This window comes from Rhinolophus sinicus, chromosome 4 (assembly GCF_057876585.1).
Source record: "Rhinolophus sinicus isolate RSI-liver-muscle chromosome 4, RSI-T2T, whole genome shotgun sequence".
In the NCBI taxonomy this organism is placed as follows: domain Eukaryota; kingdom Metazoa; phylum Chordata; class Mammalia; order Chiroptera; family Rhinolophidae; genus Rhinolophus; species Rhinolophus sinicus.
In genome coordinates, this window is record NC_142504.1 from 45,973,615 (window position 1) to 45,997,160 (window position 23,546).

Sequence of the window (23,546 nt, forward strand, 5' to 3'; positions counted from 1 at the left end):
CACCCTGTAAATAATACGCCTCTAGAATCTTTAGCAAGAATGATTTTGGGTTCAACAAATTGTTCCGTTTAATTCAAAATAACAAGAGTAAGTTTTAATACTGTTTTAATTCTTCAATTACTATTACCAAGTATTTTCTTTAAAGGCAGACATATTTTAGAAACAAGTTACAGGTCTTAGCCTTCCCTAAGTTCATCCTATCAGCACACCAAGTAACAACTAATATAATCCTTTCTTACCCTAACCACTATTTAGACACTAAAATAGTTCTTTCAAAAATGAGGAAATTATTTAACTAATGTAGTAATTTGTGGTGAGTGGCTTAAAACTAAAAAAATTATACATATATTTTTTGAGGTTTTTAAATTTCAAGAAAAACATCCAAATGTGTCAACTAGTAACACAGCCTCTCAAAGTACTTAATATTTATTGTCCAAGTTAAAGACTGTCAAAAAGAATGAAAGATTTTAAGGCATCTTGCTAGACCTCTCTGCTGTTCTCTATTTGCTTGAGTATTCCAACTCTTCATGACCCTCTTGCCAGACTGTTGTCTCATGGATCCTTACTTCTCTTTCCTCCTTCACTTGAATCTCTTCCTTCACCTTCACTTAAATATTAACGTTTCCCAATGTTCCACTCTCAGCTTTCTTCTTTCATCATTCAACGTTAATCTACTCACTCCTATAGCTGTATCTATATAATGTGTAGAGAATGTATATGTAACACACATATATGCATATATGTATACACACATAACACACACACACACACACACACACACACACACACACACACTTTATATACTGAGGACTCCTAAATCTCTTACCCAAGTACACCTGGATATTTCTAAAACAATTCTTTATTTGCTCTTCTTCTAGTATTTTCCATCATACTTGGTGCTGCCTGAGTAAAACTGTTAAATTTACATAAATTTTCTGCTTAAAATCTTTCAGTGGTCTCCCCCATTGTTTTCCAGATAAGGTCTAGACTTTTGGATAAGGCAGCCAGGCCCCTTCGTGATCTAATTTCCATTTTCATTTCTAGTTTTACTACTAACCACCTTAATCTACTTCCTGCATCTAACCTATTACCAATCAAGCTCCTTAAGGAGTCACGCTCCTTCCTTCCTTTACATATATTTTCATATGCTCTTCATTCTGTCTGTAATGTTTTCCTTATTCTCCCTAATGACTCTCAAATTTATCTCATGAGTCACTTCCTTTGAGAAATCTTTCCTAACTTCCCCAGGGCTGCTTCCCGCTGCGCTTCCCTAAAGAGACCTACACATTCCTCTCTTAACTGGATTAGTCTCATTTATAATTATGTATCTCATCTACAAAATTAGAACCTATTTCATTTTTTGTCCCCATGATTTAATCCTATATTTAATACATAGTAGGTACTTATTGAAACTTTGTTAACTGTATTACTTATTCATGAAAATAGTTTAACAAATGGAAAAGAATTTTGCTCTTCATTATAGATGACTAAGTTGTCTAAACACTGAGATTTTTTTGGACAGATTTTTAAGTATCTGGGACACTGGTTTTCAGTTTAATGTAAACTTTTCTGTACAAAATAGAAAATGTCAAGCATCTAAACGTTCTCTGGGCCCAGATTAAATTTAGCTTGTGCAAGAACACACTGATTAGTATTACCTAAGCAAATGAAAAATATAAATCTTATTACCAAAAAGGATTGTTGAGAAACAACAAATTTAGTTAAAAAATAGTTTTCATGCTAGCAAGGAAGCCTATGAGTGTCTTAAGTGATTACATGTTCAAGAAGAAACTACCTACAACAAAAACATTTTAATTAATGCTTTATTTCTCTAAATTCTTTTTTAAAATGACCAACTTTTCAGCGACTCTATTTGCGTCCAAGTCATTCTGTTAGTAGCACCAAAAAGCAGATCTTAATTAAGCACAGCAGCATTTGCACAGGATCACTCAGGCGAGAAAAACCCTGAGACACTTACCAGTTTAATAAACTGTACAGAGCAATGACAGCATCAAAAAGGAGGAAAAGCAAACTAGAAGTATAAGGTGACAAGTGAAAGGGAAAAAGAGCTGACAAAAAACAATCATTAAAAATTAAAATTTAGAAGAACAAAAAGATGCTAAAAAGCAAAGAAAATAAAATCAGAGGTAAAGACACAGAACTATGCCATCATAAAAGAGTTTACCTTCTTTATTTAAAAGTTTGGATAGAATAAGTAATATTAACTTGTACCTCAACAGTATATAGAAAGATACTAAATAAAATGTGTTGAATAATCAATTTACAGAACTATGTTTCAGAATATGCAAAAATGAAATTAACTTATTACCTTAATTTCTCTTTGTTCCACAGATTTTTCCCATATTTGTTGATCGTAGGCTCCAATCTGTGAAAGGAAAGAAAACACTACATGCAATGATCATGGTGGGCACCCATCCAATAGGTATCACTGCTTCTTCTTCCAGCACAGATGAGCTTGAGCTCTGCCGCAGACGTCTGTGGTCCACACTGTACTGCAATGGTTCTCAAAGTATGGGTTCAGGATCAGTAGTTTAAGCATCACCTGTGAACTTGTTAGAAGTGCAAGCTGTCTGGCCTCACCCTAGACTTACTGAGTCAGAAATGCAAGTGTGGCATCCAATAATCTATGTTTCAAAAATTCCTCCAGATGATTCTGATACTCTGCTAAAGTTAGAAAACCACTGCCTTAGGAAATCATTTATTTTAAATAAACACAATTGTGACATTTCTGATATATTCAAGAAAAAACTCCCAAGTGATAAATCCTTTATGGAGTTATTTTTAAAGAAAAAAATTCTACAGAATTAAAAATTCATGAACATGTAGAACCACAATTACCACTTGAATTAAGGTTTAAAGTGAAAAATAAAGTCATGAAAGCAATTGAAGACACAGGGAAAGCCTCAAGAAGCAGAAACCCTTGTAGCAGCTTCTATGCCTACTACTCTCAGATGCTGGAAAGTTTTCTGAACTCCACACCTTCACCTGGGCAGGTGAACAAACATTCCTACTGCTCTTCCCCAAGTTCTCTGCTGTTAGCTCCTACTGTTTCCATTTCCACTTAATCCCCTATATCCAACAGGACACTGAAATGGGTCAACAGCCTACAGTTGTAACTGAGAATATTCACTATTAGTATTAATCGAAATTAGAATCCTACGGTATTAAAATTACTTCAGATAATTACAATTAAGACACCAGAGACAGACAGAGACCAGAGATAGGCAGATATTATTTTTAGTGAAATAATAACCGAAACTAACAGATGAAGAAATTCAGGAAAGTATTTTCTGACTCATATCATTCTATCCAAGTCTTTTTATTTTTTAAAATCTTGTTTTAAGAAATGAGAAACTGAGAATAAGAGAATGGTTTAAAGATGGTGTGAAGGAGGTAGAATAAAATTTGTCAAATGATTCCATAAGAACCCTTCATTTTTATTTTCTCTCTTATGCATTATTTATTCATACTAATTTCTCTGGCCTTTAAGTCCTATTTTCTTTTTCATGTCTTCTCTGTAACTCTTTTCTTCTTTTTAAAATCACTTTATGATATAATATACCCTGCACATTAAAAGATTATAATACCTAGACCAATCCAGACAGACTGAACAACCCACATACATGTAACCACAACAACTATCAGTCTCTATAAAGCTGGGTTAAAAAGCTCTAAGGGAAGCAATAACCAACTGGTCAGTCCTAATGGTAGAACTGATTTGCAGTGACCAGTTGGCTCCTTACCCAATTAAATTCTGAAGTCAATCAAACAATCATCTTCCTTAAAGTCAGAAAAGCTCAGTATGAGAAAATAGATTCCATAGGAATAATTCTGCTCTAACTTGATAATTCAGAATGACTGGGCTTAATCCAATCAAAATTTATTTTTTAAATGTGTAGCTATTACAATGTACTGCATACTTTTTAGTGAAATTATAACCAAAACTAATAGATACCAATATGTTTTAATGATTCTTTTGGTAATAGTATCTTGTTTTCATGCACAAAAGAATGCACTAAATTATGTTTAAAATAAGTGCATTTTTATTTCAAGGTGACTCAAAACTATGGACATGGAAATATATGTCCCACAATCCTACAATCAGGGAAAATAAAATAATGCATATGCAACAGACCAAATAAAAAATGCATGCTAGCCTTTGGCATAACCAGGTTCAGTGCAACACCAGCATGGTCCTCAATAGCTCCAGGTTTAAAAAGGTGTGGAAAGTTGAAGATAGAGGAGTAGGTAAACACTGTGCTCACCTCCTCCCACGACTACATGAAAATTACAACTACAGAACAACCATCACTGAGAACTGCCTGAAGTCTAGCTGAACAGAAGACATATAACTAAGGACATACAGAAGAAGCCACATTGAGACTGGTAGGAGAGGCAGACACGTGGACAGGCTGATCCCCACACCCACGTGTGGTAGTTAAAACTCATAAGGGGTATCTCAGCTGCGGAGGTCCCACCTGAGGAATGATGGGTCCCAGTGCCACGACAGACTCCCCAGCCCAGGGTTCCAGTGCCAGGGAGAGAACTCCCCACAACTTCTTGCTGTGAAAACCAGTGGAGATTGTGGCTGAGTGAGACCGAGGGCTGCTGGAGTTCCAGGCATTCCTCTTAAAGAGACCACATGCAAACTAACTTGCTGACAGACTCACTTGCTCTGAGCTCCAATGCTGGGGCAGCAGCTCGAAGGGCATCAGGGACATACTGGGAAGAACTGAATTTCTGGCCTTAGGGCAAGAGCTGAAGGGGCAGCTTTTCTAGACAGAAGAGCTAGCAGAAGCCACTGTTCCTTTGTTGAGCACCCCCTGCACCCAGGGTGCAGACACAGGCGGGTACCATATCTGAGTCTCCATCAACCTGGCCAATACCATTTGGCCTGCCGTGGTGATTCTCTGAGACCCTGTCCCACCCCACTTGTGGGCCCACCCAAGCTGCTTCCAGTGGCTTTTCCATACGGCCTGTCTTGACTCATGCTGCAGACTTTCCTAACATCTCTCAAAGATTCAAAACCCTAAAACAAGCAGCATCTGGCCTCGGAGTGCCTAGTACCTCTTGCTAAGCAACCTCCAGCCTGACATTAGCAGCAAACATCTGCAGACCACTTTGTAGCTCATACTAAGTGGCTCTGGCCAGGGCACAGGCAGCTGCTGACCTTGGCCGGCAACAGAGCCACTCCCAAGAGGCCCCAGAACCAACTCATCTGGTAACCAACTTCAGACAATACAAGAGCACCATTCGATCACCTCCACAAATGCCACACTCAAAGGGCAGACTGGGCAGGCACCAGAGCCCCGATAAAACGAATCCTGCTCTGTAGGGTCAGTCCCTGCACAACAGCACCTCCACTTAGTCATGGCCAGTCCTCACAACCAACCAGCCCAAGGGCCAAACCCTCCCAATGACAAAGAGCAACAGTTTAAGGGGCCTATGGACAATGTCAAGTGTACCAACATTTATATTATAGGGGTACCAGAAGGAGAAGAAAGAGCAAGGAATTGAAAACCTATTTGAAAAAATAATGATGGAAAACCCTAACCTGGTGAAGGAAACAGATACGCAAGCCCAAGAAGCATAGAGTCCCAAAAAAGATGAACCCAAAGAAGCCAGCACCAAGACACATCATAATTAAAATGGCAAAGGTTAAAGACAAAGAAAGAATCTTAAAAGCAGCAAAAGCAGTTAGCGACCTACAAGGGAGCTCCCAAAAGACTGTCAGCTGATTTCTCAACAGAAACTTTGCAGGCCAGAAGGAATTGACATGAAATATTCAAAGTGATGAAAGTCAGGACCCACAACCAAGATTACTCTACCCAGCAAAGCTATCACTTAAAATCGAAGGACAGATAAAGAGCTTCCCAGACAAGAAAAAGCTAAAGGAGTTCATCACCACTAAACCAATATTATAAAAAATGTTAAAGGGACTTCTTTAAAAATAAAAAAAAATAAAAAATATGAATAACAAAATGACAAAACTACATATCTATCAATAATTACCTTAAATGTAAATGGATTAAATGCCTAATCAAAAGACAGGAGGGGGCCGGAACGGTGGCTCAGGCAGTTAGAGCTCCGTGCTCCTAACTCCGAAGGCTGCCAGTTCGATTCCCACATGTGCCAGTGGGCTCTCAACCACAAGGTTGCCAGTTCAACTCCTTGAGTCCTGCAAGGGATGGTGGGCTGCGCCCCCTGCAACTAGCAACGGCAACTGCACCTGGAGCTGAGCTGCACCCTCCACAACTAAGACTGAAAGGACAACAACTTGACTTGGAAAAAAAAAAGTCCTGGAAGTACACACTGTTCCCTTTCCCCAATAAAAAAAAAAAAATCTTAAAAGAAAAAAGACATACAAGGGCTGAATGGATAAAAAAACAAGACTCCTCCCCTTACATATGCTGCCTAAAAGACACCTGAAAATTGATATTAATATTGTATATTGATTGTATCTGAAAAGTAAAAAATTAATACAAACTTTAAAAAGGTGAAGAAAACTCTAATAAACCTTGCAGTGAAGCAGTGGCTAAAAGTGGAAAAGCTTTTTCAAGACTGAGGTAGTTGTAAATAGCAGAATGGAACCCTAAAAGAGGGCAGTGGTGGTGTGGGATATTCTTATGAAAAGGAGATAAAAAAGATAAAGATGGCTTGTTTTTTTATTGGAGAATCAATTTTATTCAAAGATTTGATGGGTGAGAGGAAGGACAACTTTTACTGTAATCGAATACCCTGTGAGATCTTACTTTTTTTTAACTAGATGTTATTTTCAATGACAAGCAATTAAATGTCTGTACACTGTACATCAGTTCTCCTTTGCAGTAAACTTTTTTTTGGCTTTGAAAATACCGCCAGAATGGATCCTTTAGTTACATAAGCCAATAAACCATTTTCTTGAAGACGACTGTGAGTGTGCCTGTTAACCTCAATGCAGGTGCTTCAGGAGATGTTCAAGGCTCTGCTTAGTGATAAGCATGCCACTAAAAAAATTACTCTTATATCTGAATTCAGACTGAATTGTCTCTGAAAGTTGATTGTTTTTTGGAATATGTGTGTAGCACATCAAAGGCATCATGAAATCAGGGTGATGGCAGGGTACTAGAAGGGACAGGAAAGGATTCTAAAGACCCTTTCTGACTGAAAGCCTCACTTTATTCCACACCACTAAAAGAATTACTCTTATATTTGAATTCAGACTGAATTGTCTCTGAAAGTTGATTGTTTCTTGGAATATGTGTGTAGCACATCAAAGGCATCATGAAATCAGGGTGATGGCAGGATACTAGAAAGCACAGGAAAGGATTCTAAAGACCCTTTCTGATTGAAAGCCTCACTTTATTCCACACTGAAATCTGACAAGATAGTATTAATAGATAGTTCACAATACCTGTGGCTGGGCTCAAGCTTTTCCCCTGAAAGAAACGTATTCTTATGGTCAATCATAGAGCAAGAAAAGTGAAACTTAGACTGAAGAAAAGAAACATCATCTCAAGACTTAGGGTGATGTATCTTTTTATACGCCGAGACAGACAAAATGGGAAAGGGAAGAACGGGAGGAGAGGGAGAGGGAGATGAAGGAGGGGAATTCAGGGATGAAGAGGGATGAGGTAGGGAGAGGAAAACGATTGTCTAGCTATCTGCCAGTTAGCTCTGACATTTAAGAAAAATAATATTTGTTAATGAATATGACAGCGTCAAGAGTAGGAATGTTAAAACCTAGATAATTACATGGTGAAATGGGAAACAAGTATCACTTAGGAATTCTAGAGAAGTATCTTTGGAAAACCATTTGAAAAGCTAGTGATGGGTGATCTGATTACCCCTTAGGCCATCACATTCAGGAAAGCACTGGCTCAGATATCAAGAAGCTAAAGAGAAGGTCTCTTACTTCAAAAAGGTAGTTACCAATAGCTTAATTAGATTAAGTGCTTAGATAAAAGATTTAGAGTTCACAAATAAATATAAGTAGGGCAAATTGAGGCCCAGATTTGCACACATATTTTAAGCACCTAATTTCCTTAACTAGTGAACAGACATACAATAATATTATAAGTCAAAGTCTTAATTTTTCATAGTACTATCATGCTCAGTTTCATTTTGTGGAATCTCATTTCAGAAACTCTGTAAAACAAGCTATTAACTCTCATGAACACCAAATTTAATTAAAAAACTTAAAGCCCAAATCCCTTCCTAGCTTGGCCCATTCAACAAACATGAGAGGCCAATCATGTGACGGGACAAATACACTCTACTTTTGTTACCTGGAGTATGTCTGTTAAAAGCATGACAAGAATACTCTCAAGGCAAGAGGTTGAAGAATATTTTCACACAAATTCTCCTTTAAAAAAAATAAAAAAGATGCCTGTGCTCTTACTGATCCTTGCCATCTCTAGATTGATAGTTAAATATATTCTATATTTTCTGTGACTATTGCATCATCAACTATTAAGACCCAATTAGGCAAAGCCATGTAGCTTTTATAGCTACGGCAAGTCCCATATTTTAACAGCTGTACAACCAAAGATAATTCATTTTTATATTTTGTGTCTTTTTATAAAGGTAAAAGTTATCAATCAGAACATACCCTTTGCTATATTTAGAGTGTTATTTTTTAAATCCTTTGTTTTCCCGTTGCCTTAGCTTGCTGACAGTAGAAAAGACCCTGGGCTATGCAAGAAAACTTGATTTCCATCCTGCCTCCACCGTGAATAATCTGACGCTCTTGAGCAAGTTTCTTGACCTCTGAGCCTCTAAAATGGGGACAACAAAACCCACTTCAGGGGAGGCCGGATTGCTCAGTGGGTTAGAGCATGGAGCTCTCAACAACAGGTTGCTGGTTCAATTCCCAAATGGGATGATGGGCTGCGCCCAAAGATTGAAAACGGCAACGGGACTTTGAGCTGAGCTGCACCCTCCACAACTAGATTGAAGGACAACGACTTGGAGCTGATGGGCCCTGGAGAAACACACTGTCCCCCAATATTCCCCAATAAAAATTAAAGGGGGGGGACCTACTTCATAAAAATGGACTGTAAAAAAGTAATGTCTGGTACATATTAGGTCGGTGCAAAAGTAACTGCAGTTTAAAAGATTAAAATTGCAAAAACTGCAATTACTTTTGCATCAACCTATTTTAATCAAAATACTTGGTGCTCTGTGAATATTAGTTCTTTCCTTTCTTGGAAAATCTCTCTCTCTAGGCCTCAATTATCTCATTTTTAAATTGATAAAGTAGCACTATATCTAAATTAATTTATGAATATTTATACTCACTAATGATGATTTGGATGGCCACAATTTTTTTTATGTGCCAGTATGTGGAGAGTAAAGATTCAATGCTACTATGAAAAAAGAACCAATAAGGGCAGCTAGAAATGTCCAGGCAAAGGTACAAAGAAGAAAGCAAAAACAAGAATGTGGAGATAACTGTCCTTTTTTAAATTTATAACCAATGTAATACGTTTTTAGAAATATTTACAGTTTATAAATGAAAACAGAGATATCAGCACTCCAAATCTCCTTTGCCTAGACACCTAAACTATATGGTTTTCGTTCTCACAATGATCTGTAAGATTGATGAAAAAGAGAAATTGAGGGATTGAGCAATACAACAAAATTAAAGTTACTGAGCAAAAATAGTGGATCTGAGAATAAAATATTAAACACCAATGAAAGAAAAAATATATATAATCCCCTAAATTACGTTGTCCTGGTGGATATTCTGAAATTATACCCAGTATTTCTGTTCATATTACTAAAACCTACTGAAGAAATAATTAGGGCCACTTAAAACCATTACAATTACTTATTAATCTTCAGACAAATGTCTACTCAGAATTAGTAAAAATTAATTCTCTTGACTTTTTAAAAACTTCTAATTCCAAAGTAAAGCTCTCAATGCTTTGAATATCAATCAGCCTTTCACTGTACTTTTGTTCATAACTACTGCCTCTCAAACAAATTTGTCTATTGAATGCCTAGGAATATCTCTAAGTCCTTATAACTGCTCCTAAAAAGCCTTGTTTCTACCCTACTATCTTGCCCAACAATTCGCATTACATCTCCATGTATATGTTATCCTATTCTATTTTATTTTCTCACAATGTCCTATTTTAATCAAAATACTGTCCAATGTTTCTGAGTGCCATTACACTTACACACACACACACACACACACACACGTACACACCCTGTAGAAGGCAGACACTCAGCTGACTTTAATGATGAGGATCAAATGAGGAAGTTGAATCACTTAATGACACAATACAGACTATGAACGATGATACCAGACAAAAGTAAGTGTTCTGAGGACTTGGCAAGAACGAGTAACTCTTCTGAGTGTATAATAATTACCAAATTATTTTACCAAATCTTTAATTCTTCTAAATCAGTCTTTGCTTGGAGCTCTAAAAAAAAGTATGAGAACCAAACCATAGATTTAAATCCAATTATTGATGTAATCATTAAAATACTCCCCTATAATTCTAGTGTTATTTGGGAAAGGGGAGGACACAAAATGGGTAAGTATTCAAAGTTAAGATATCCTAATTGGGGAAGGAAGTCTAAATCATGGAACAAATATGAATAATTATAAGCAAAGAGCCTTCTTTGCAATATCTTTGCTTCAACTATCACTTACTACTTCTGCTATCAATTATTAACAATCATATCACAACCAAAAGTGTTACTACAGAAAAGTAAAACTGCTTGAATAAAGGGCAAATAAAAAATAAAACTATTTTAAAAGATTAAAACCTTTTTTAGTGGGAAAACATAACTTTTCTAGAAAGAAAATAGATTTACAGAATTGAATCAATTTTAAAATACATGTCTAGCTAGCTTCTGACATTTAGATCAAAACATCAAAACTTGAAAATACATTCTCATCTGCAGATACTAAAATTTAGCTAATTAACAAAGATTCCATTCATTATAAATAATAACAACTAAATCCACTTGAAAAGCTTCCCACATATTGTGTCAGGTTATGTATGCATCGACTCAACCACACCCTTTCCGGCATTAACCCTGAGAATAGTCTATTACAGGCCACGTACATATAATCAAATCATGAATCATGGCCAAGTTCCTATTGCCTAGGGAAAGCCAGTTAATGATATAATAAACACTGACTCAAGTTTAGAAAAAAGCCTGGAAGAGTATTCTTTAATTCAACAGAGAGAGATTACTACGGTAGAATCTGCCTTTCCAAAGTTTCAAATCCAAAGAGAGTTAGTTAAAATTCAAAGCAGAATGAAATAAGCACTATTGTACTATACATGAGTGAGAGACGGTGTGAAAAAGAGCAGTATCTGTGAGGTAAGATATACATGGGTAGGAAACTTACTAAACATGGGGGCATGGGAAAAAAATGAAGATTTCTGGCTTAAATACCTGGCACTGCACTGGTATCATTAACCATGGCATGGAATAAAAACAAGTTTTAAAAAATTGTTGCAGCTAGAAACTATGACTAGAGTTCTAGAGAATTGGGAAGGTACAAAATTTGGAACTCAACAGCATAAACTAGGTGTTTGGACATTATGTGGGCAATCTGATAATCCTGGGAAATAGAATAGCTTTAGGGAGATCAAGAACAAAGTATTAACAGAAACACATATTCAAACCGAAGGGGAGAAGTATCAAAGTCAGGAAAGGAGACTTAGAAAAATGAGTCAGATAGGAATAAAACTGGGACAATATACTCTAGTAAAAGCCAAATAAGGAAAGAGTTAAGAAAGAAGGTAAAGTCAGGAGAGCTAAAAATACTGAAATATGTTGAGGGGGTTAGGTAAACACATTCGTGTCAAATAATCTTGATCTCATTGAAGTGGCAGGCAAAGCCATTATTAGCTGAGGTGTGGAAGCCGGAGAGTGTGGGAAACGGGACAAGGAAGGTAAGAAAGCACCTCCAGGGGAGTGACAATGCAGTGTTAAGTGGAATGTCAGAACAGGGACGCCAGGAAGAGCAGATACACTTGAGCGTATTAGAAGCGGTCAGCTGGATTATGTTTGCATTTTTTCCTTTTTTTTCAGTTGGGGCATATTGGGGGGCAGTGTGTTTTTCCAGGGTACACAGCTCCAAGTCATTGTCCTTCAATCTAGTTGTAGAAGGTGCAGCTCAGTTCCAAGTCCAGTCACCATTTTCAATCTTTAGTTGCAGGGGGCACAGCCCATCATCCCATGTGGGAATCAAACCGGCAACCCTGTTGTTCAGAGCCTGCGCTCTAACCAACTGAGTCATCCGGCCACCCCTCCGGCAGCTCAGCGGCAGCTCGTTGTCTTCAATTTAGTTGTGGAGGATGCAGCTCACTGGCCCATGTGGGAATCGAACCGACGACCCTGTTGTTAAGAGCTCAGGCTCTAACCAACTGAGCCATCCGGCTGCCCCTGCATTTTTTCTTTTACCACCAAGGCTCAACAGCCCAGGATCAGGAGGAGGAATTAAATACACGGCATGCGCACGCATGCATGCACACACACCCTGCCACCAAATACCTACAATACTCCAGGCATGACGTTATGCACTTGACAAGGCCCCTCATTAAGTCTTCAAACTGTATGTCTGCCTTTCTCTTCCCCCTGCTTCTCCGGAACAATTCAGGGCTAAAGCCATTAGATGCAGCAGAGCCATGGGAGCCCAAAGCAGGATGTCAGAGTCTCACACATGGAGGTGGCCAGGTGTGGGGAACCAGCCCAAGTGGGGTGTCGAGGGGCACCTTATGGTATAAGGGGAGGGAGAGCACACGTGGGGTAACCCAGCCCTGGGTATTAAACCCCAAGGAGGGCGAGTAGGACATCCACATGGAGGATATCCTGATGTAGGTGGCAGAGCCCAAGAACGCTGAGAACAGGCCTAGGATGCAGGATGTGAACGGGATGAAGGAGGAATCCATACACAGGATGGACGGCGGCTGAGAGGGGAGACTGGTTACACACGCGGATGTGGGAACTGAAGTCCCAAAAGCCTGAAAATGTTCCTCTCTGTTTACTAGAAACCTCTATTTATATAGCCAGTAACAAAATACGAAGTTAGTTGAATGATATAAATGCTGTATGTAAGTAGAAGGGTTTAATAAATAAATCATGGCATATTTATACAACAGGATATTATATTCATTAAAATTATGTCTGAAAGGGACTTTTAGTGATGTGAGAAAGTATTGTGGGTACGTTTCATGAAAACAGGTAACAAAAAAACTATATACAATGATCCTAATTTTGTTGGGGAAAATTCACAATAAGGTAATTGAGTGATTGTATTTTATTATGCTTTTCCTATGGTAGACATATGTTACTTTTAAATTATGATAAAAACATCATTAAAAAAGCAAGAGAAAATGGAAGCTAATACCATCTGAGTAGCATCAAGTGTTAGGTACTGAGCTAGGTGCTTTTGAATCTATTTTTTTATGGAAAAGTACTGTGAGTAGAGGGGGCAAGTCATTAAGAAAGCAACTACCACTGCTCAAAATCAATTTAATTAAGTCTCATTATAAAAATAAATAAGGCTTTTCCTATGAGTTATATAATTATATTAGAATATAATTATAATATAAATTTTGAGCTAATAAGTTATATCTTAATAACAAAACTTTCAGAAGTTCTAGTATTATAGAAGGGCAGATACATACCTACATCCTATTGTATCAGGATGTAGCCTAGGAGAAAAAATGAGATGAAGACCAAAACCCTAAAATATACCAGTGCCCAAGGAAACAACATTCCATGTGGGACTCTTGTGGCAGAAGCATAATTGAAATTGCATTAGGTGGTGATGGAAGGAATTCAACTGGTTCACACAGGAAAGGGAGGGGATGGAAGGAAGAGAGCCTGGCAAGCAGCTCTGTGGTAGAGCTGGGAGAACTCCAAGTTCTGGAAGAAGCCAAGGAGAGAAGGGCACCACCACCAACCATATAAGGGAAAGAAGCAGCCATGACTATCTCATCGACTCCTCTCTTCTGTTCCCCTTCAGTCCTCAAGACATTAAAGACTCTCAGAGGTAGGGAGACTTACTAGTAGATACAGTGCGATTTCAGGGGTCCCTCGATAACCCCCCAAAGCCCTCATCTTTAATAAGGAACTAAATCTGTAATTTAAAGATTAAAAAGCATGTATCTAGTTGATTCAACACCTGCCTCTCATTTATATGTAAGTAAAATCATTACATCACTAAGCATAAAGGACTGAGGCCCTGCTACCATGTTTCCCCGAAAATAAGACCTAGCTGGACAATCTAGAAAATAAGACCTAGCTAGTCTTATTTTACTATAATAAGACCCGGTATAACATAACATAACAAACATAACATAACATAACATAACATAACATAACATAACATAACATAACATAACATAACATAACATAACATAACACGTAACATAACAATATAACACAACATAATATAAGACCGGGTCTTATATTAATTTTTGCTCCAGAAGATGCATTAGAGCTGATTGTCCAGCTAGGTCTTATTTTCGGGAAACAGGGTATATTTTGAGGGGGCCTCACAAAGACCATGTCTGTGTGATATTTGATCATGCACACGCTCTTCCCCCACATCGATCCAAAGCTAGACAGCTGACTCAAGCGGAACCAATCAGATTCTCTCTATATTCTAAATGTCAGGTATACAGGAGAAATGGCTAACATAGGGGAATAATAGTAACATTAACAACAGAGCCCTACAGAGAAGTTTCTAGAAATAGTGCTGCTGAGGGGCCCAACACAGCCCTGGTTTGCCATTCTTTCCCAGGTCCTGGCTGTCTGCTGCTGGTGCAGGTTACGTGCAGTGAAAAGTAGACAGAGCACACTGGTGGTTTTTTCCTGGCCCAACTTTAATGAGAACATTGCTGTTAATGCAAACCAACACCACTCTGCATAATTTACGAAGTTTGTTTATTTTCCAACTTGCTGGTACATAGTAGTATGTTCTCAGCGGATTTATTAATCAAGGTACTGCCCAATTAATAACCTTTCCCAAGAAGTCATCTTGGCAAAGATAATTTAACTTTTTTTCTGCTTAACCTAACCTTGCATCATGAATTGTGAAGACCCTGCTAGTGAAGAAATAAAGATCATTAGTTTTGTTTACTAATCATATGAAATAATTCAAATGTGCCTTACTTTACCAATCAATCGGAGGGTCAACAAATCATCCAGGGTAAATACTAAAGTTCTATTTAACAAACCTATAACATTAATTCCCAGGTGTTAAAACTTTTACAGCCAAACCCATAAAATTTAACATTACTCAATTAACAATTACTTGGATTTTTCAATAAATGTTATTTCAACATTGAGTGGAAATTATTTTTTAAATAGTTAAAATAAATTATTTAACTATTTAAAATAGTTTAAAAAAAATACTTATTACTTGTAATACACAGTTTAGATTAAAAACATTAAGGGTTCACTTTCTGAGCTTCTAAATCATCAAAACACAGTGAAAGACCAAATATGAACTTTACTTTGTCTTCATTTTACCACTAACAGTGATGCTCATATTTTATGTATCAAACTTAAGGGAAAAAAACCTCCAAATAACATGAACTTCATCTTCCCACCTCGCTGAAGAAAAGGGATTCATTGACAACATAGGTCATAATTCTCTTAGTCAAATATGCATTTATAAGAATTAACTTAGCTAAATAATAATGACCAAAACCAAGCTAATCAGTATATGTGAAAGACTTCCAATAGACTAAACAAATACATTTAAGCTAAAATAACACTTGTATGAATAAACAATAGGTGCTGCTCCAATTATTGCTGTTCATTCATAGACTGAAGTCCAAGCAGGGAATAAGACACACACCCCATGTTTAATGCCGCTACCCACAACCACCTGACAGCCAAAGGCTAGGAGAGGGAACAGTGGAAGAATAAATAGGCTGGATTTGGATGTGAAGACAGGAGTGGAATCACCATCAGTGTAGGAGCGTAGATTCTGTAGCCCAGTCCAACTGGGTTTAAATTCCGCTCTATCATGTATTTCCTATGTGACCGTGAGAAAACTACCAGACTTCTCTGAATCTTAGATTCCTCAGTTATAAAATCAGGATAATGCAGTAATTACAATTCATAGGGTTGCTGTGATGATTAAATACATGTAAAGTACTTAGGACGGTGTATAGCACATAGTGTACAATAAACATCACCTGTTGTCATTTTTTTAACTAGTATAACAACCATGACATAGGAAGCTCTGGGCCCACTACTTTACTTACACAAATTCATTGTTAATCCTTGTAACAATATTTGAAGTAGATTATGTTATCTCAATTTTAAAGAAAACTAAACATAGAGAAGTTCAATAAGTTGCTCAAAGTCACAAAATAGCAAATGACAGAACCAGATTCAAACTCAAGAGATGCCAGACCCCAAGGGCCTTGTTTTTTGTGGGTTTTTGTTCTCCTGATTGATTTTTAAGTTTAAGTCTTCAAGGATCGTTCAAACTAAAATTATAATACCCAAAATATAAAATCAACTAAAAGAAGCTGTACAAAGCAAACCACCAAGAGATACCATTTCATACACACTACAATGGCCGTAATAAAAAAGACAGACAATAACAGGTGTTGGCAAGGATGTGGAGAAACTAAAATCCTCATACACTGCTCATGGGAATGTAAAATGAAGCAGCCACTTTGGAAAACAGTTTGATGCTCATGACCTGGTAATTCTACTCCTAGTTATCTACCCGAGAGAAATGAGAACATGTCCACACAAAGATTTGTACATGAATGTTTATACCTCCATCATTCATAGCAGTCAAGAAGTGGAAACAATCCAAATGTCTATTAACTGTGAATAGATAAAATCTGATACATCTATATGATAGAAGTCTACTCAGCAATAAAAAGGAATGAAGTAACCATACTGCTACAACACAGGTGAAACTCAGAAACATTATGTTAAGTAAAAAGCCACACACAAATGTCACATATTGAATGATTCCATTTATGTGAAATGTACATAAAAGGCAAACCTTACAGAGACAAAAAGTAGATTAGTGAATAATGGTGAAGGTGGGAATAAAGAGTGACTACAACTGAGCAAGAAGTTTCTTTTGTGGATGAAGTAAATGTTCTGAAATTATACTGTGATGGTTACAAACTCTATAAATTTAGTAAGAATTATTGAATTGTATACTTAAAACAAACAAGTGAATTTTATGGCATGTTTAAGTTATATATCAATAAAACTGCTTTATTAAAAAGCTATATTTTTGTAAGATTTCTTTATATAAAATAACATAACAAGCATTTAAAGGAAAAAATACACACAAACACACACGTCTGACAATTAAGTTCGCAAACTTGTTGCAACAATTTTGCTAACCTTTTTTTGACATCAGAGGGATTATTTATTATGAATTTGTACCAACTGGACAAACAGTTAACCAAGTTTACTATCTGGAAGTGCTGAAAAAGCTGCGTGAAAAAGATAGACAACCTGAACTTTTCGCCAACAATTGATGGCTAATGCATCACGACAATGCACCAGCTCACAGGGCATTGTCTATTAGGGAGTTTTTAGCCAGTAAATAAATAACTGTATTGGAACACCCTCCCTACTCACCTGATCTAGCCCCCAGTGACTTCTTTATTTTTTTTTTTAAATTAAAGTTTATTGGGGTGACAACCAATAACTTCTTTCTTTACCTGAAGATAAAGGAAATATTGAAAGGAAGACATTTTGATGACATTCAGGACATCAAGGGTAATACAACAACAGCTCTGATGGCCATTCCAGAAAGAGTTCGAAAATTGCTTTGAAGGATGGGCTAAGCCCTGGAGTCGGTGCACAGCTTCCCAAGGGGAGTACTTCGAAGGTGACCCTAATGATATTCAGCAATGAGGCCTGTAGCACTTTTTCTAGGATGAGTTCTCGAACGTAACTGTCTGACCTCGTGTGTGTGTGTGTGTGTGTGTGTGTGTGTGTGCGTGTGTGGCCTTGGATCCTAGGGTAATTTGGAATTAAAAAAAAAAAAAATTCTATCAAGTTTTGACTCCAGAGCCTGCTTCTGCTGTTTTTTATTTTTTTTTTGGTACATATGCTAAATTATAATTAATTAATTTAAATATTGGCCTAATATTAACTTGCAAATTTATAGGCTCTACATATTTATATAGGCTCTGCATATTTATATGGTTTGAGACATTTAAACGTTAGTAGTGCAAATTATAGATCACAGCAACTGAGAAAATAAATGTTTTATAAAGAAATTGTCTATGCTGTGTAAATGTTTGCTAAATTTGCTTTATCTGGAGTTTTAGGATTTATTTTAAAATATGTATATAAAACTTGTTTGCAATTATTAAATATGTAACTTTTGCTTGAATGATCAGGTAATTGCTATGACAGTAAATGATGTTGAATTTTTTTTTTTTTTTTTTTACCAGGCCCCTGGCATACTTTAAAGACAGAAGAGCTGTGCAGACCAAGGTTCTGCCATTTACTCAGTGACTAGAGCACTTTAAACAAAACAAACCAAATAAAGAAACCCTGACCATGTTTCCTCAGTGACATTTTGGAAATTGGACAGTGATAGTAAGTAAATCACTTAGCAAAGCACTTAATCTACAGTAGACATTTATTTCGTCTTTAACAGCAGCTATGTCTAGCACAGAAAAGTATCATCATATACAATTAGAGAAAATCTGTGTAACTGGACTTCATCAATATGATCTCTCTTGAATTTTTGGATCAACATTAAAATAAAAGTATGAGTTCTTGATTTTATGACCTAATATTTCAAATACAATGGAAAGCTGAGTAAATTTCTGATTTTTAGATAAACTGAACTCTGGTATGAACTTGTAAATAGAGATGACAAATAATGTAATATTCATATTAAGAACAGTTTATGCCATGAAGGAATTTAAGCTCATATTAAATCACTTAGACAACAAGCAATTCTTAAATTGAAGTATTTATTGGAAAACCTAGCTCTCTTAGCCTCCCATTTTTGACTTGTTCAACAAATAAAAAGCATATCAGAGCATTTCTCTAAACATCACAGGTACAAAAACAATTTCAGTTAAAGAAACTTTCCAAAGAACAAAGCACGAGGAGATGGCCTGCACGCACTACGAAAAACAAAGTAAATCTGAGTAACAGTTACCTGAACATTCTTTCAGGTACTCTTAAGAATTCCTCACCTTTTTATTTAGCAATGGTCTGCATTTCTGTATAGTCATTTTTGCTTGAGGGTAAATGAGGATTTTCCTCATTCATAGAAACTTTTGATAGCCAAGTGAATGAAAAAGAAATCTTGTACTAATTTGCATCATACATGACATCAGTCTAGGATATTCTATGTATCAGACCGTATTTAATTCCATTTCGATTTGATTTTTATAATCTAACAATATTAGACTATGGTCTGTTGATTCCACAGTATTGGCTTTACTCTGTCTCCAATTTGCTCTCAGGAAAAGAATCCTTCTGTACTGAGAAATGCAAGCAATTTTTTAAAAAATGGAACCTAGTCCTACGACTAACTTAGGACATTACCCTGTTTAAAAGAGAAATTATAATAAATCAGAAAATTTATATTCACTCTAAAATAATTTTATTGTTTTTTAAAAACAAGGAAACTAAGTAGTAGTAAGGGCACAGACTAAATTACTGGATTTAAATTCCAGCCTCACCACTTACTAACTCTATGACTTCAGTCAAATTACTTTGACCTCTCTGAGTTATCTCATTTATTGTAGTAGAGAGAGATTTCTGGAGAAATTTCCCATTTTTCAGGAATCTCTCTCCCCAATCCTTCCACTCAGGAAATTATGTAATAACATCTGCATGAGGAGTTTTATTAGAAAAATAATATGCAAAAAATTATGGGTAACACGAAAGTAAAAACAGTACTGGTATTGGCTTATATTCATTGAACAGAACAAAAAATCATTTATGCCACCCAAAATGGCATAATAGGTTGTCGATCTCTAAAACAAGCACCTAAACACTGCAGCACGGACTGACTAGGACCCCAACTTGGATGGAAGGCCCCATCCCTGGTTACTTAAAGATATTAGGGTCTCTGGTTTCTACTCCCTTGTCAATTGAGGCAGTTAATGTTGTTGATAATAATAATAAATAGCATTTATTATTTATCAAGTGCCAGGCACACTTTTCATGTATTAACTCATTTAATCCTCACAACTCTATTAAGTAGGTATTACTGCTATCCCTATTTCATAGTTACTAAGCCTTAAGTTGTACAAAGTTAAGTCGTACGTAGAAGAATACAGGAGTTCAAATCCAGATGAACTGACTCCACAGCTGAGCCATACCAACCACAATTTCATTCACATCCTTTCACAAAGACCACCCTACTGGCTCTACTCACTAAGAGGAAGGGTGGCATTTCACCCCTAAATCATTGTCAGATACTTCTGCCTCTACTGACTCTCCATGGCTGCCGTGCTAGGAGGGAAGCTATCAGGCTCTGTCAAGAAACCAAACGAGGATGTACACAAGTCTTCATGAAGCCTGACTTATCAGCCCTAAAAATAGTAAAACAGTTAATATTATTAGTAATTATAGAGTAACTATAAGGATTCACTGTGCTACTGAACTAACAAGATGTACTAGACACAGAAGAGCTCAATAAATGTTAGCTATTATGTCATTTCAATGAATTACCTAATTGCTTCCTTTTCCTTCATATTGTAGCATAAGACAAGGAAGGAATGTACATGCATTATTTGCATTCTTTTAGTATTTATCATAGGTTATAGTCTGATTTGTCATTCTAAAACATAAGCCTGACTAAAAAAATGTGTACATAATGATTCAAGACGACAGCAGCTTCCTTGTTTAAATATCTCTAACCATTTACTATAAATAGCATGAAAAGCTGTATTATATTTTTAAAGTAATTTAAATGCCAAGAGTACTAAAATATCTTGGTTATTTAAATATCTTTGTATTTTTAAAAATACCTAGCACACTACTGCTGTTCTTTAATCATTTGAAATAAAAAATGAGACTACAAAACATGTAAATTATTCAAAATCGAATATTGTTTGGCTTCCTTCGACTTATCTACATAGGGTAAAATCAAAATGGAGAAACAGTTAAGATAAACTGCTCCCGGGTGCTTAGTTCAGATTCCCCAGAATCAGAATCTAAGAGACCTGGACCACTGTCCTCACTGGTCAAGAAAAGGTGTGCTGGGGGCTGGTCCGGTGGCTCAGGCGGTTGGAGCTCCATGCTCTTAACTCCGAAGGTTGTCGGTTCGATTCCCACATGGGCCAGTGGGCTCTCAACCACAAGGTTGCCAGTTCGATTCCTCGAGCCCCACAAGGGATGGTGGGCTCTGCCCCCTGCAACTAAGATTGAACACAGCACCTTAAGCTGAGTTGCCGCTGAGCTTCAGGATGGCTCAGTTGGTTGGAGAGCAGGCTCTCAACCACAAGGTTGCCAGTTCAACTCCCGCAAGGGATGGTGGGCTGTGCCCCCTGCAACTAGCAACGGCAACTGGACCTGGAGCTGAGCTTCGCCCTCCACAACTAAGATTGAAAGGACAACAACTTGACTTGGAAAAAGTCCTGGAAGTACACACTGTTCCCCAATAAAGTCCTGTCCCCCTTCCCCAATAAAATCTAAAAAAAAAAAAAGAATAAAAGAAAAGGTGTGCTGTAATTGCAAGAATCCAGGTGGCTATAAAATGACTTGTAAGAATGACTACTGGTATGCCTACAGAAGTTACACCTTTAATTTTCATTACAGGATTAGGAAGAAATAAAATATTCACTGACAATAGTTGTTAAAGTTATAATGAACCATTTATGTAGGTAAGACTGTGCTAAAGTACTAATTTTTGTCAAGTGCCTTGTGAAGAATTTGCAATCTTACGCTGTACAGACCAGCATTATCTTCTTGTACTAATGAGACAAGGAAAATAACTTAAGTCAAATAAATTGAGAAATTATATTTTCTCTCTCTCTAATGCAGCCCCGTAACACTGCAAGTTATTCACACTATGAAACCTGTCATCATAAAACTTGTTTACCTTTGTCTAACTCAGTATTTCCTTAACTTATTTGATCACAGAATCCCTCTATCCTACCAACATCTACTCACATCCTGCAGAACACACTTTGGAAAACGTTCCTTGTATAAATGTGGATGTGAACAGACGCCACCTCATCTTTACGGCCCTTCATGCTGTGACCTTTGACCCACTTCACTGTCCTTAGTAAGCGTATCAGAGTCTTCCACTTAATGATTATCTGTGTTCCTTAAACTGTAACCATAACTACTTTTGTTAGCAATGGCTAGGATGACAATCAAGATGAAAACCAAACTGGTGACAGTGTTAACTGTGGTTACCCAGAGGCATGGCCAGACCACCAGCAGATATGGTTTTTATAATATAAAAACAGTACAGTCAAATATATGGTGATGGGAGGAGAACTGACTCTGGGTGGTGAACACACAATGGGATTTACAGATGATGTAACACAGAATTGTACATCTGAAATCTATGTAATTTTACTAACAATTGTCACCCCAATGAATTTAATAAAAAAAAAAAAAAAAGTACAGTAACAGGAGTCTTTAGCAGAGAATAATTTGCACAAAAGTACTGGGCCTTCTGTCTGCTCCGGTTCAATCTTCCGGGAAGTAAATTACCCTATAATAAATTCTGTTGTAGTCTATGGAGTTGGCTGCTTCATCTTTTGGCCTGAAGATACACCTACAAAGGTGTAATGGTGGCCATTACACTTTCGCTTCCCTGCCGGACAGTGACTCTAGGCTAACGTATTATATTTAGTACTGAATGTAATAGATATTTAGCATACAGGGACTACTTTACATGTTACCACTAAATAAATTAAATCAAGTCACTTGAAGTAGGTGTACAGCTTGGTGCATGGCACAGCACAGGAACTCAAAACGATAATGAAGAACTACATGAACTAAAAGTTTACCAGAAGTATCATCTTCTGACAGCACTGCTGTGATCAAAGCAGCAAACCTTTACCAAGTAAGGTAAGGCATAGAAATAAATAATGGAGATGCAAAGATTAGCAGGGGTATTAATTATACTGTAAGTCAAGCTGTGATAAGCGCTAGAATAAACAAAATGCCACTGTAACTCAGAGGTCGAAGAATAACAATTTATAAAAGAGATGCCCCTATAATTGCTGGTGGATGGAACAGAGTGAATTTAGGTTATAATTATACCGTGAACGACTCTGGATATTTATATCTAGGATGGTAAAAAAGGATCAAGATCTCTCCGTAGCGTTCCCTGTCCCTACACAGAAAGGACTGCTCCCATTTCAAATTTGTTCCCTCAAGGAATGCAGTGAAATCCTACTAGATCCTGTCACAGAGACTCAGCAGCCAACTTGCATAAGCTCCTACTGGCAACACAGAACAATCAGAGCATCAATAACTGCAACAGGTTGAAACACATCAACTATCTTTAAAGCCAAGAGTTCGCAGATAATTAAATACAAACAAACAACTGGTGACTTTGGAGGATGCTAGGTAAT

At 37.0% G+C, this 23,546-nt stretch overlaps 1 protein-coding gene across 2 annotated transcripts in view; it reads right to left on the reverse strand.

The window, feature by feature from the left end:
• Nucleotides 1–23,546, reverse strand: part of PHTF2 (putative homeodomain transcription factor 2) — a 111,408-nt gene that overhangs the window by 54,263 nt on the left and 33,599 nt on the right. For both annotated transcript variants that reach the window (XM_019744554.3, XM_074340641.2), the window contains exon 3: nucleotides 2,330–2,386. In XM_019744554.3, the coding sequence (XP_019600113.1) occupies nucleotides 2,330–2,386 (57 nt within the window). The remainder of the gene's footprint in view (nucleotides 1–2,329; nucleotides 2,387–23,546) is intronic.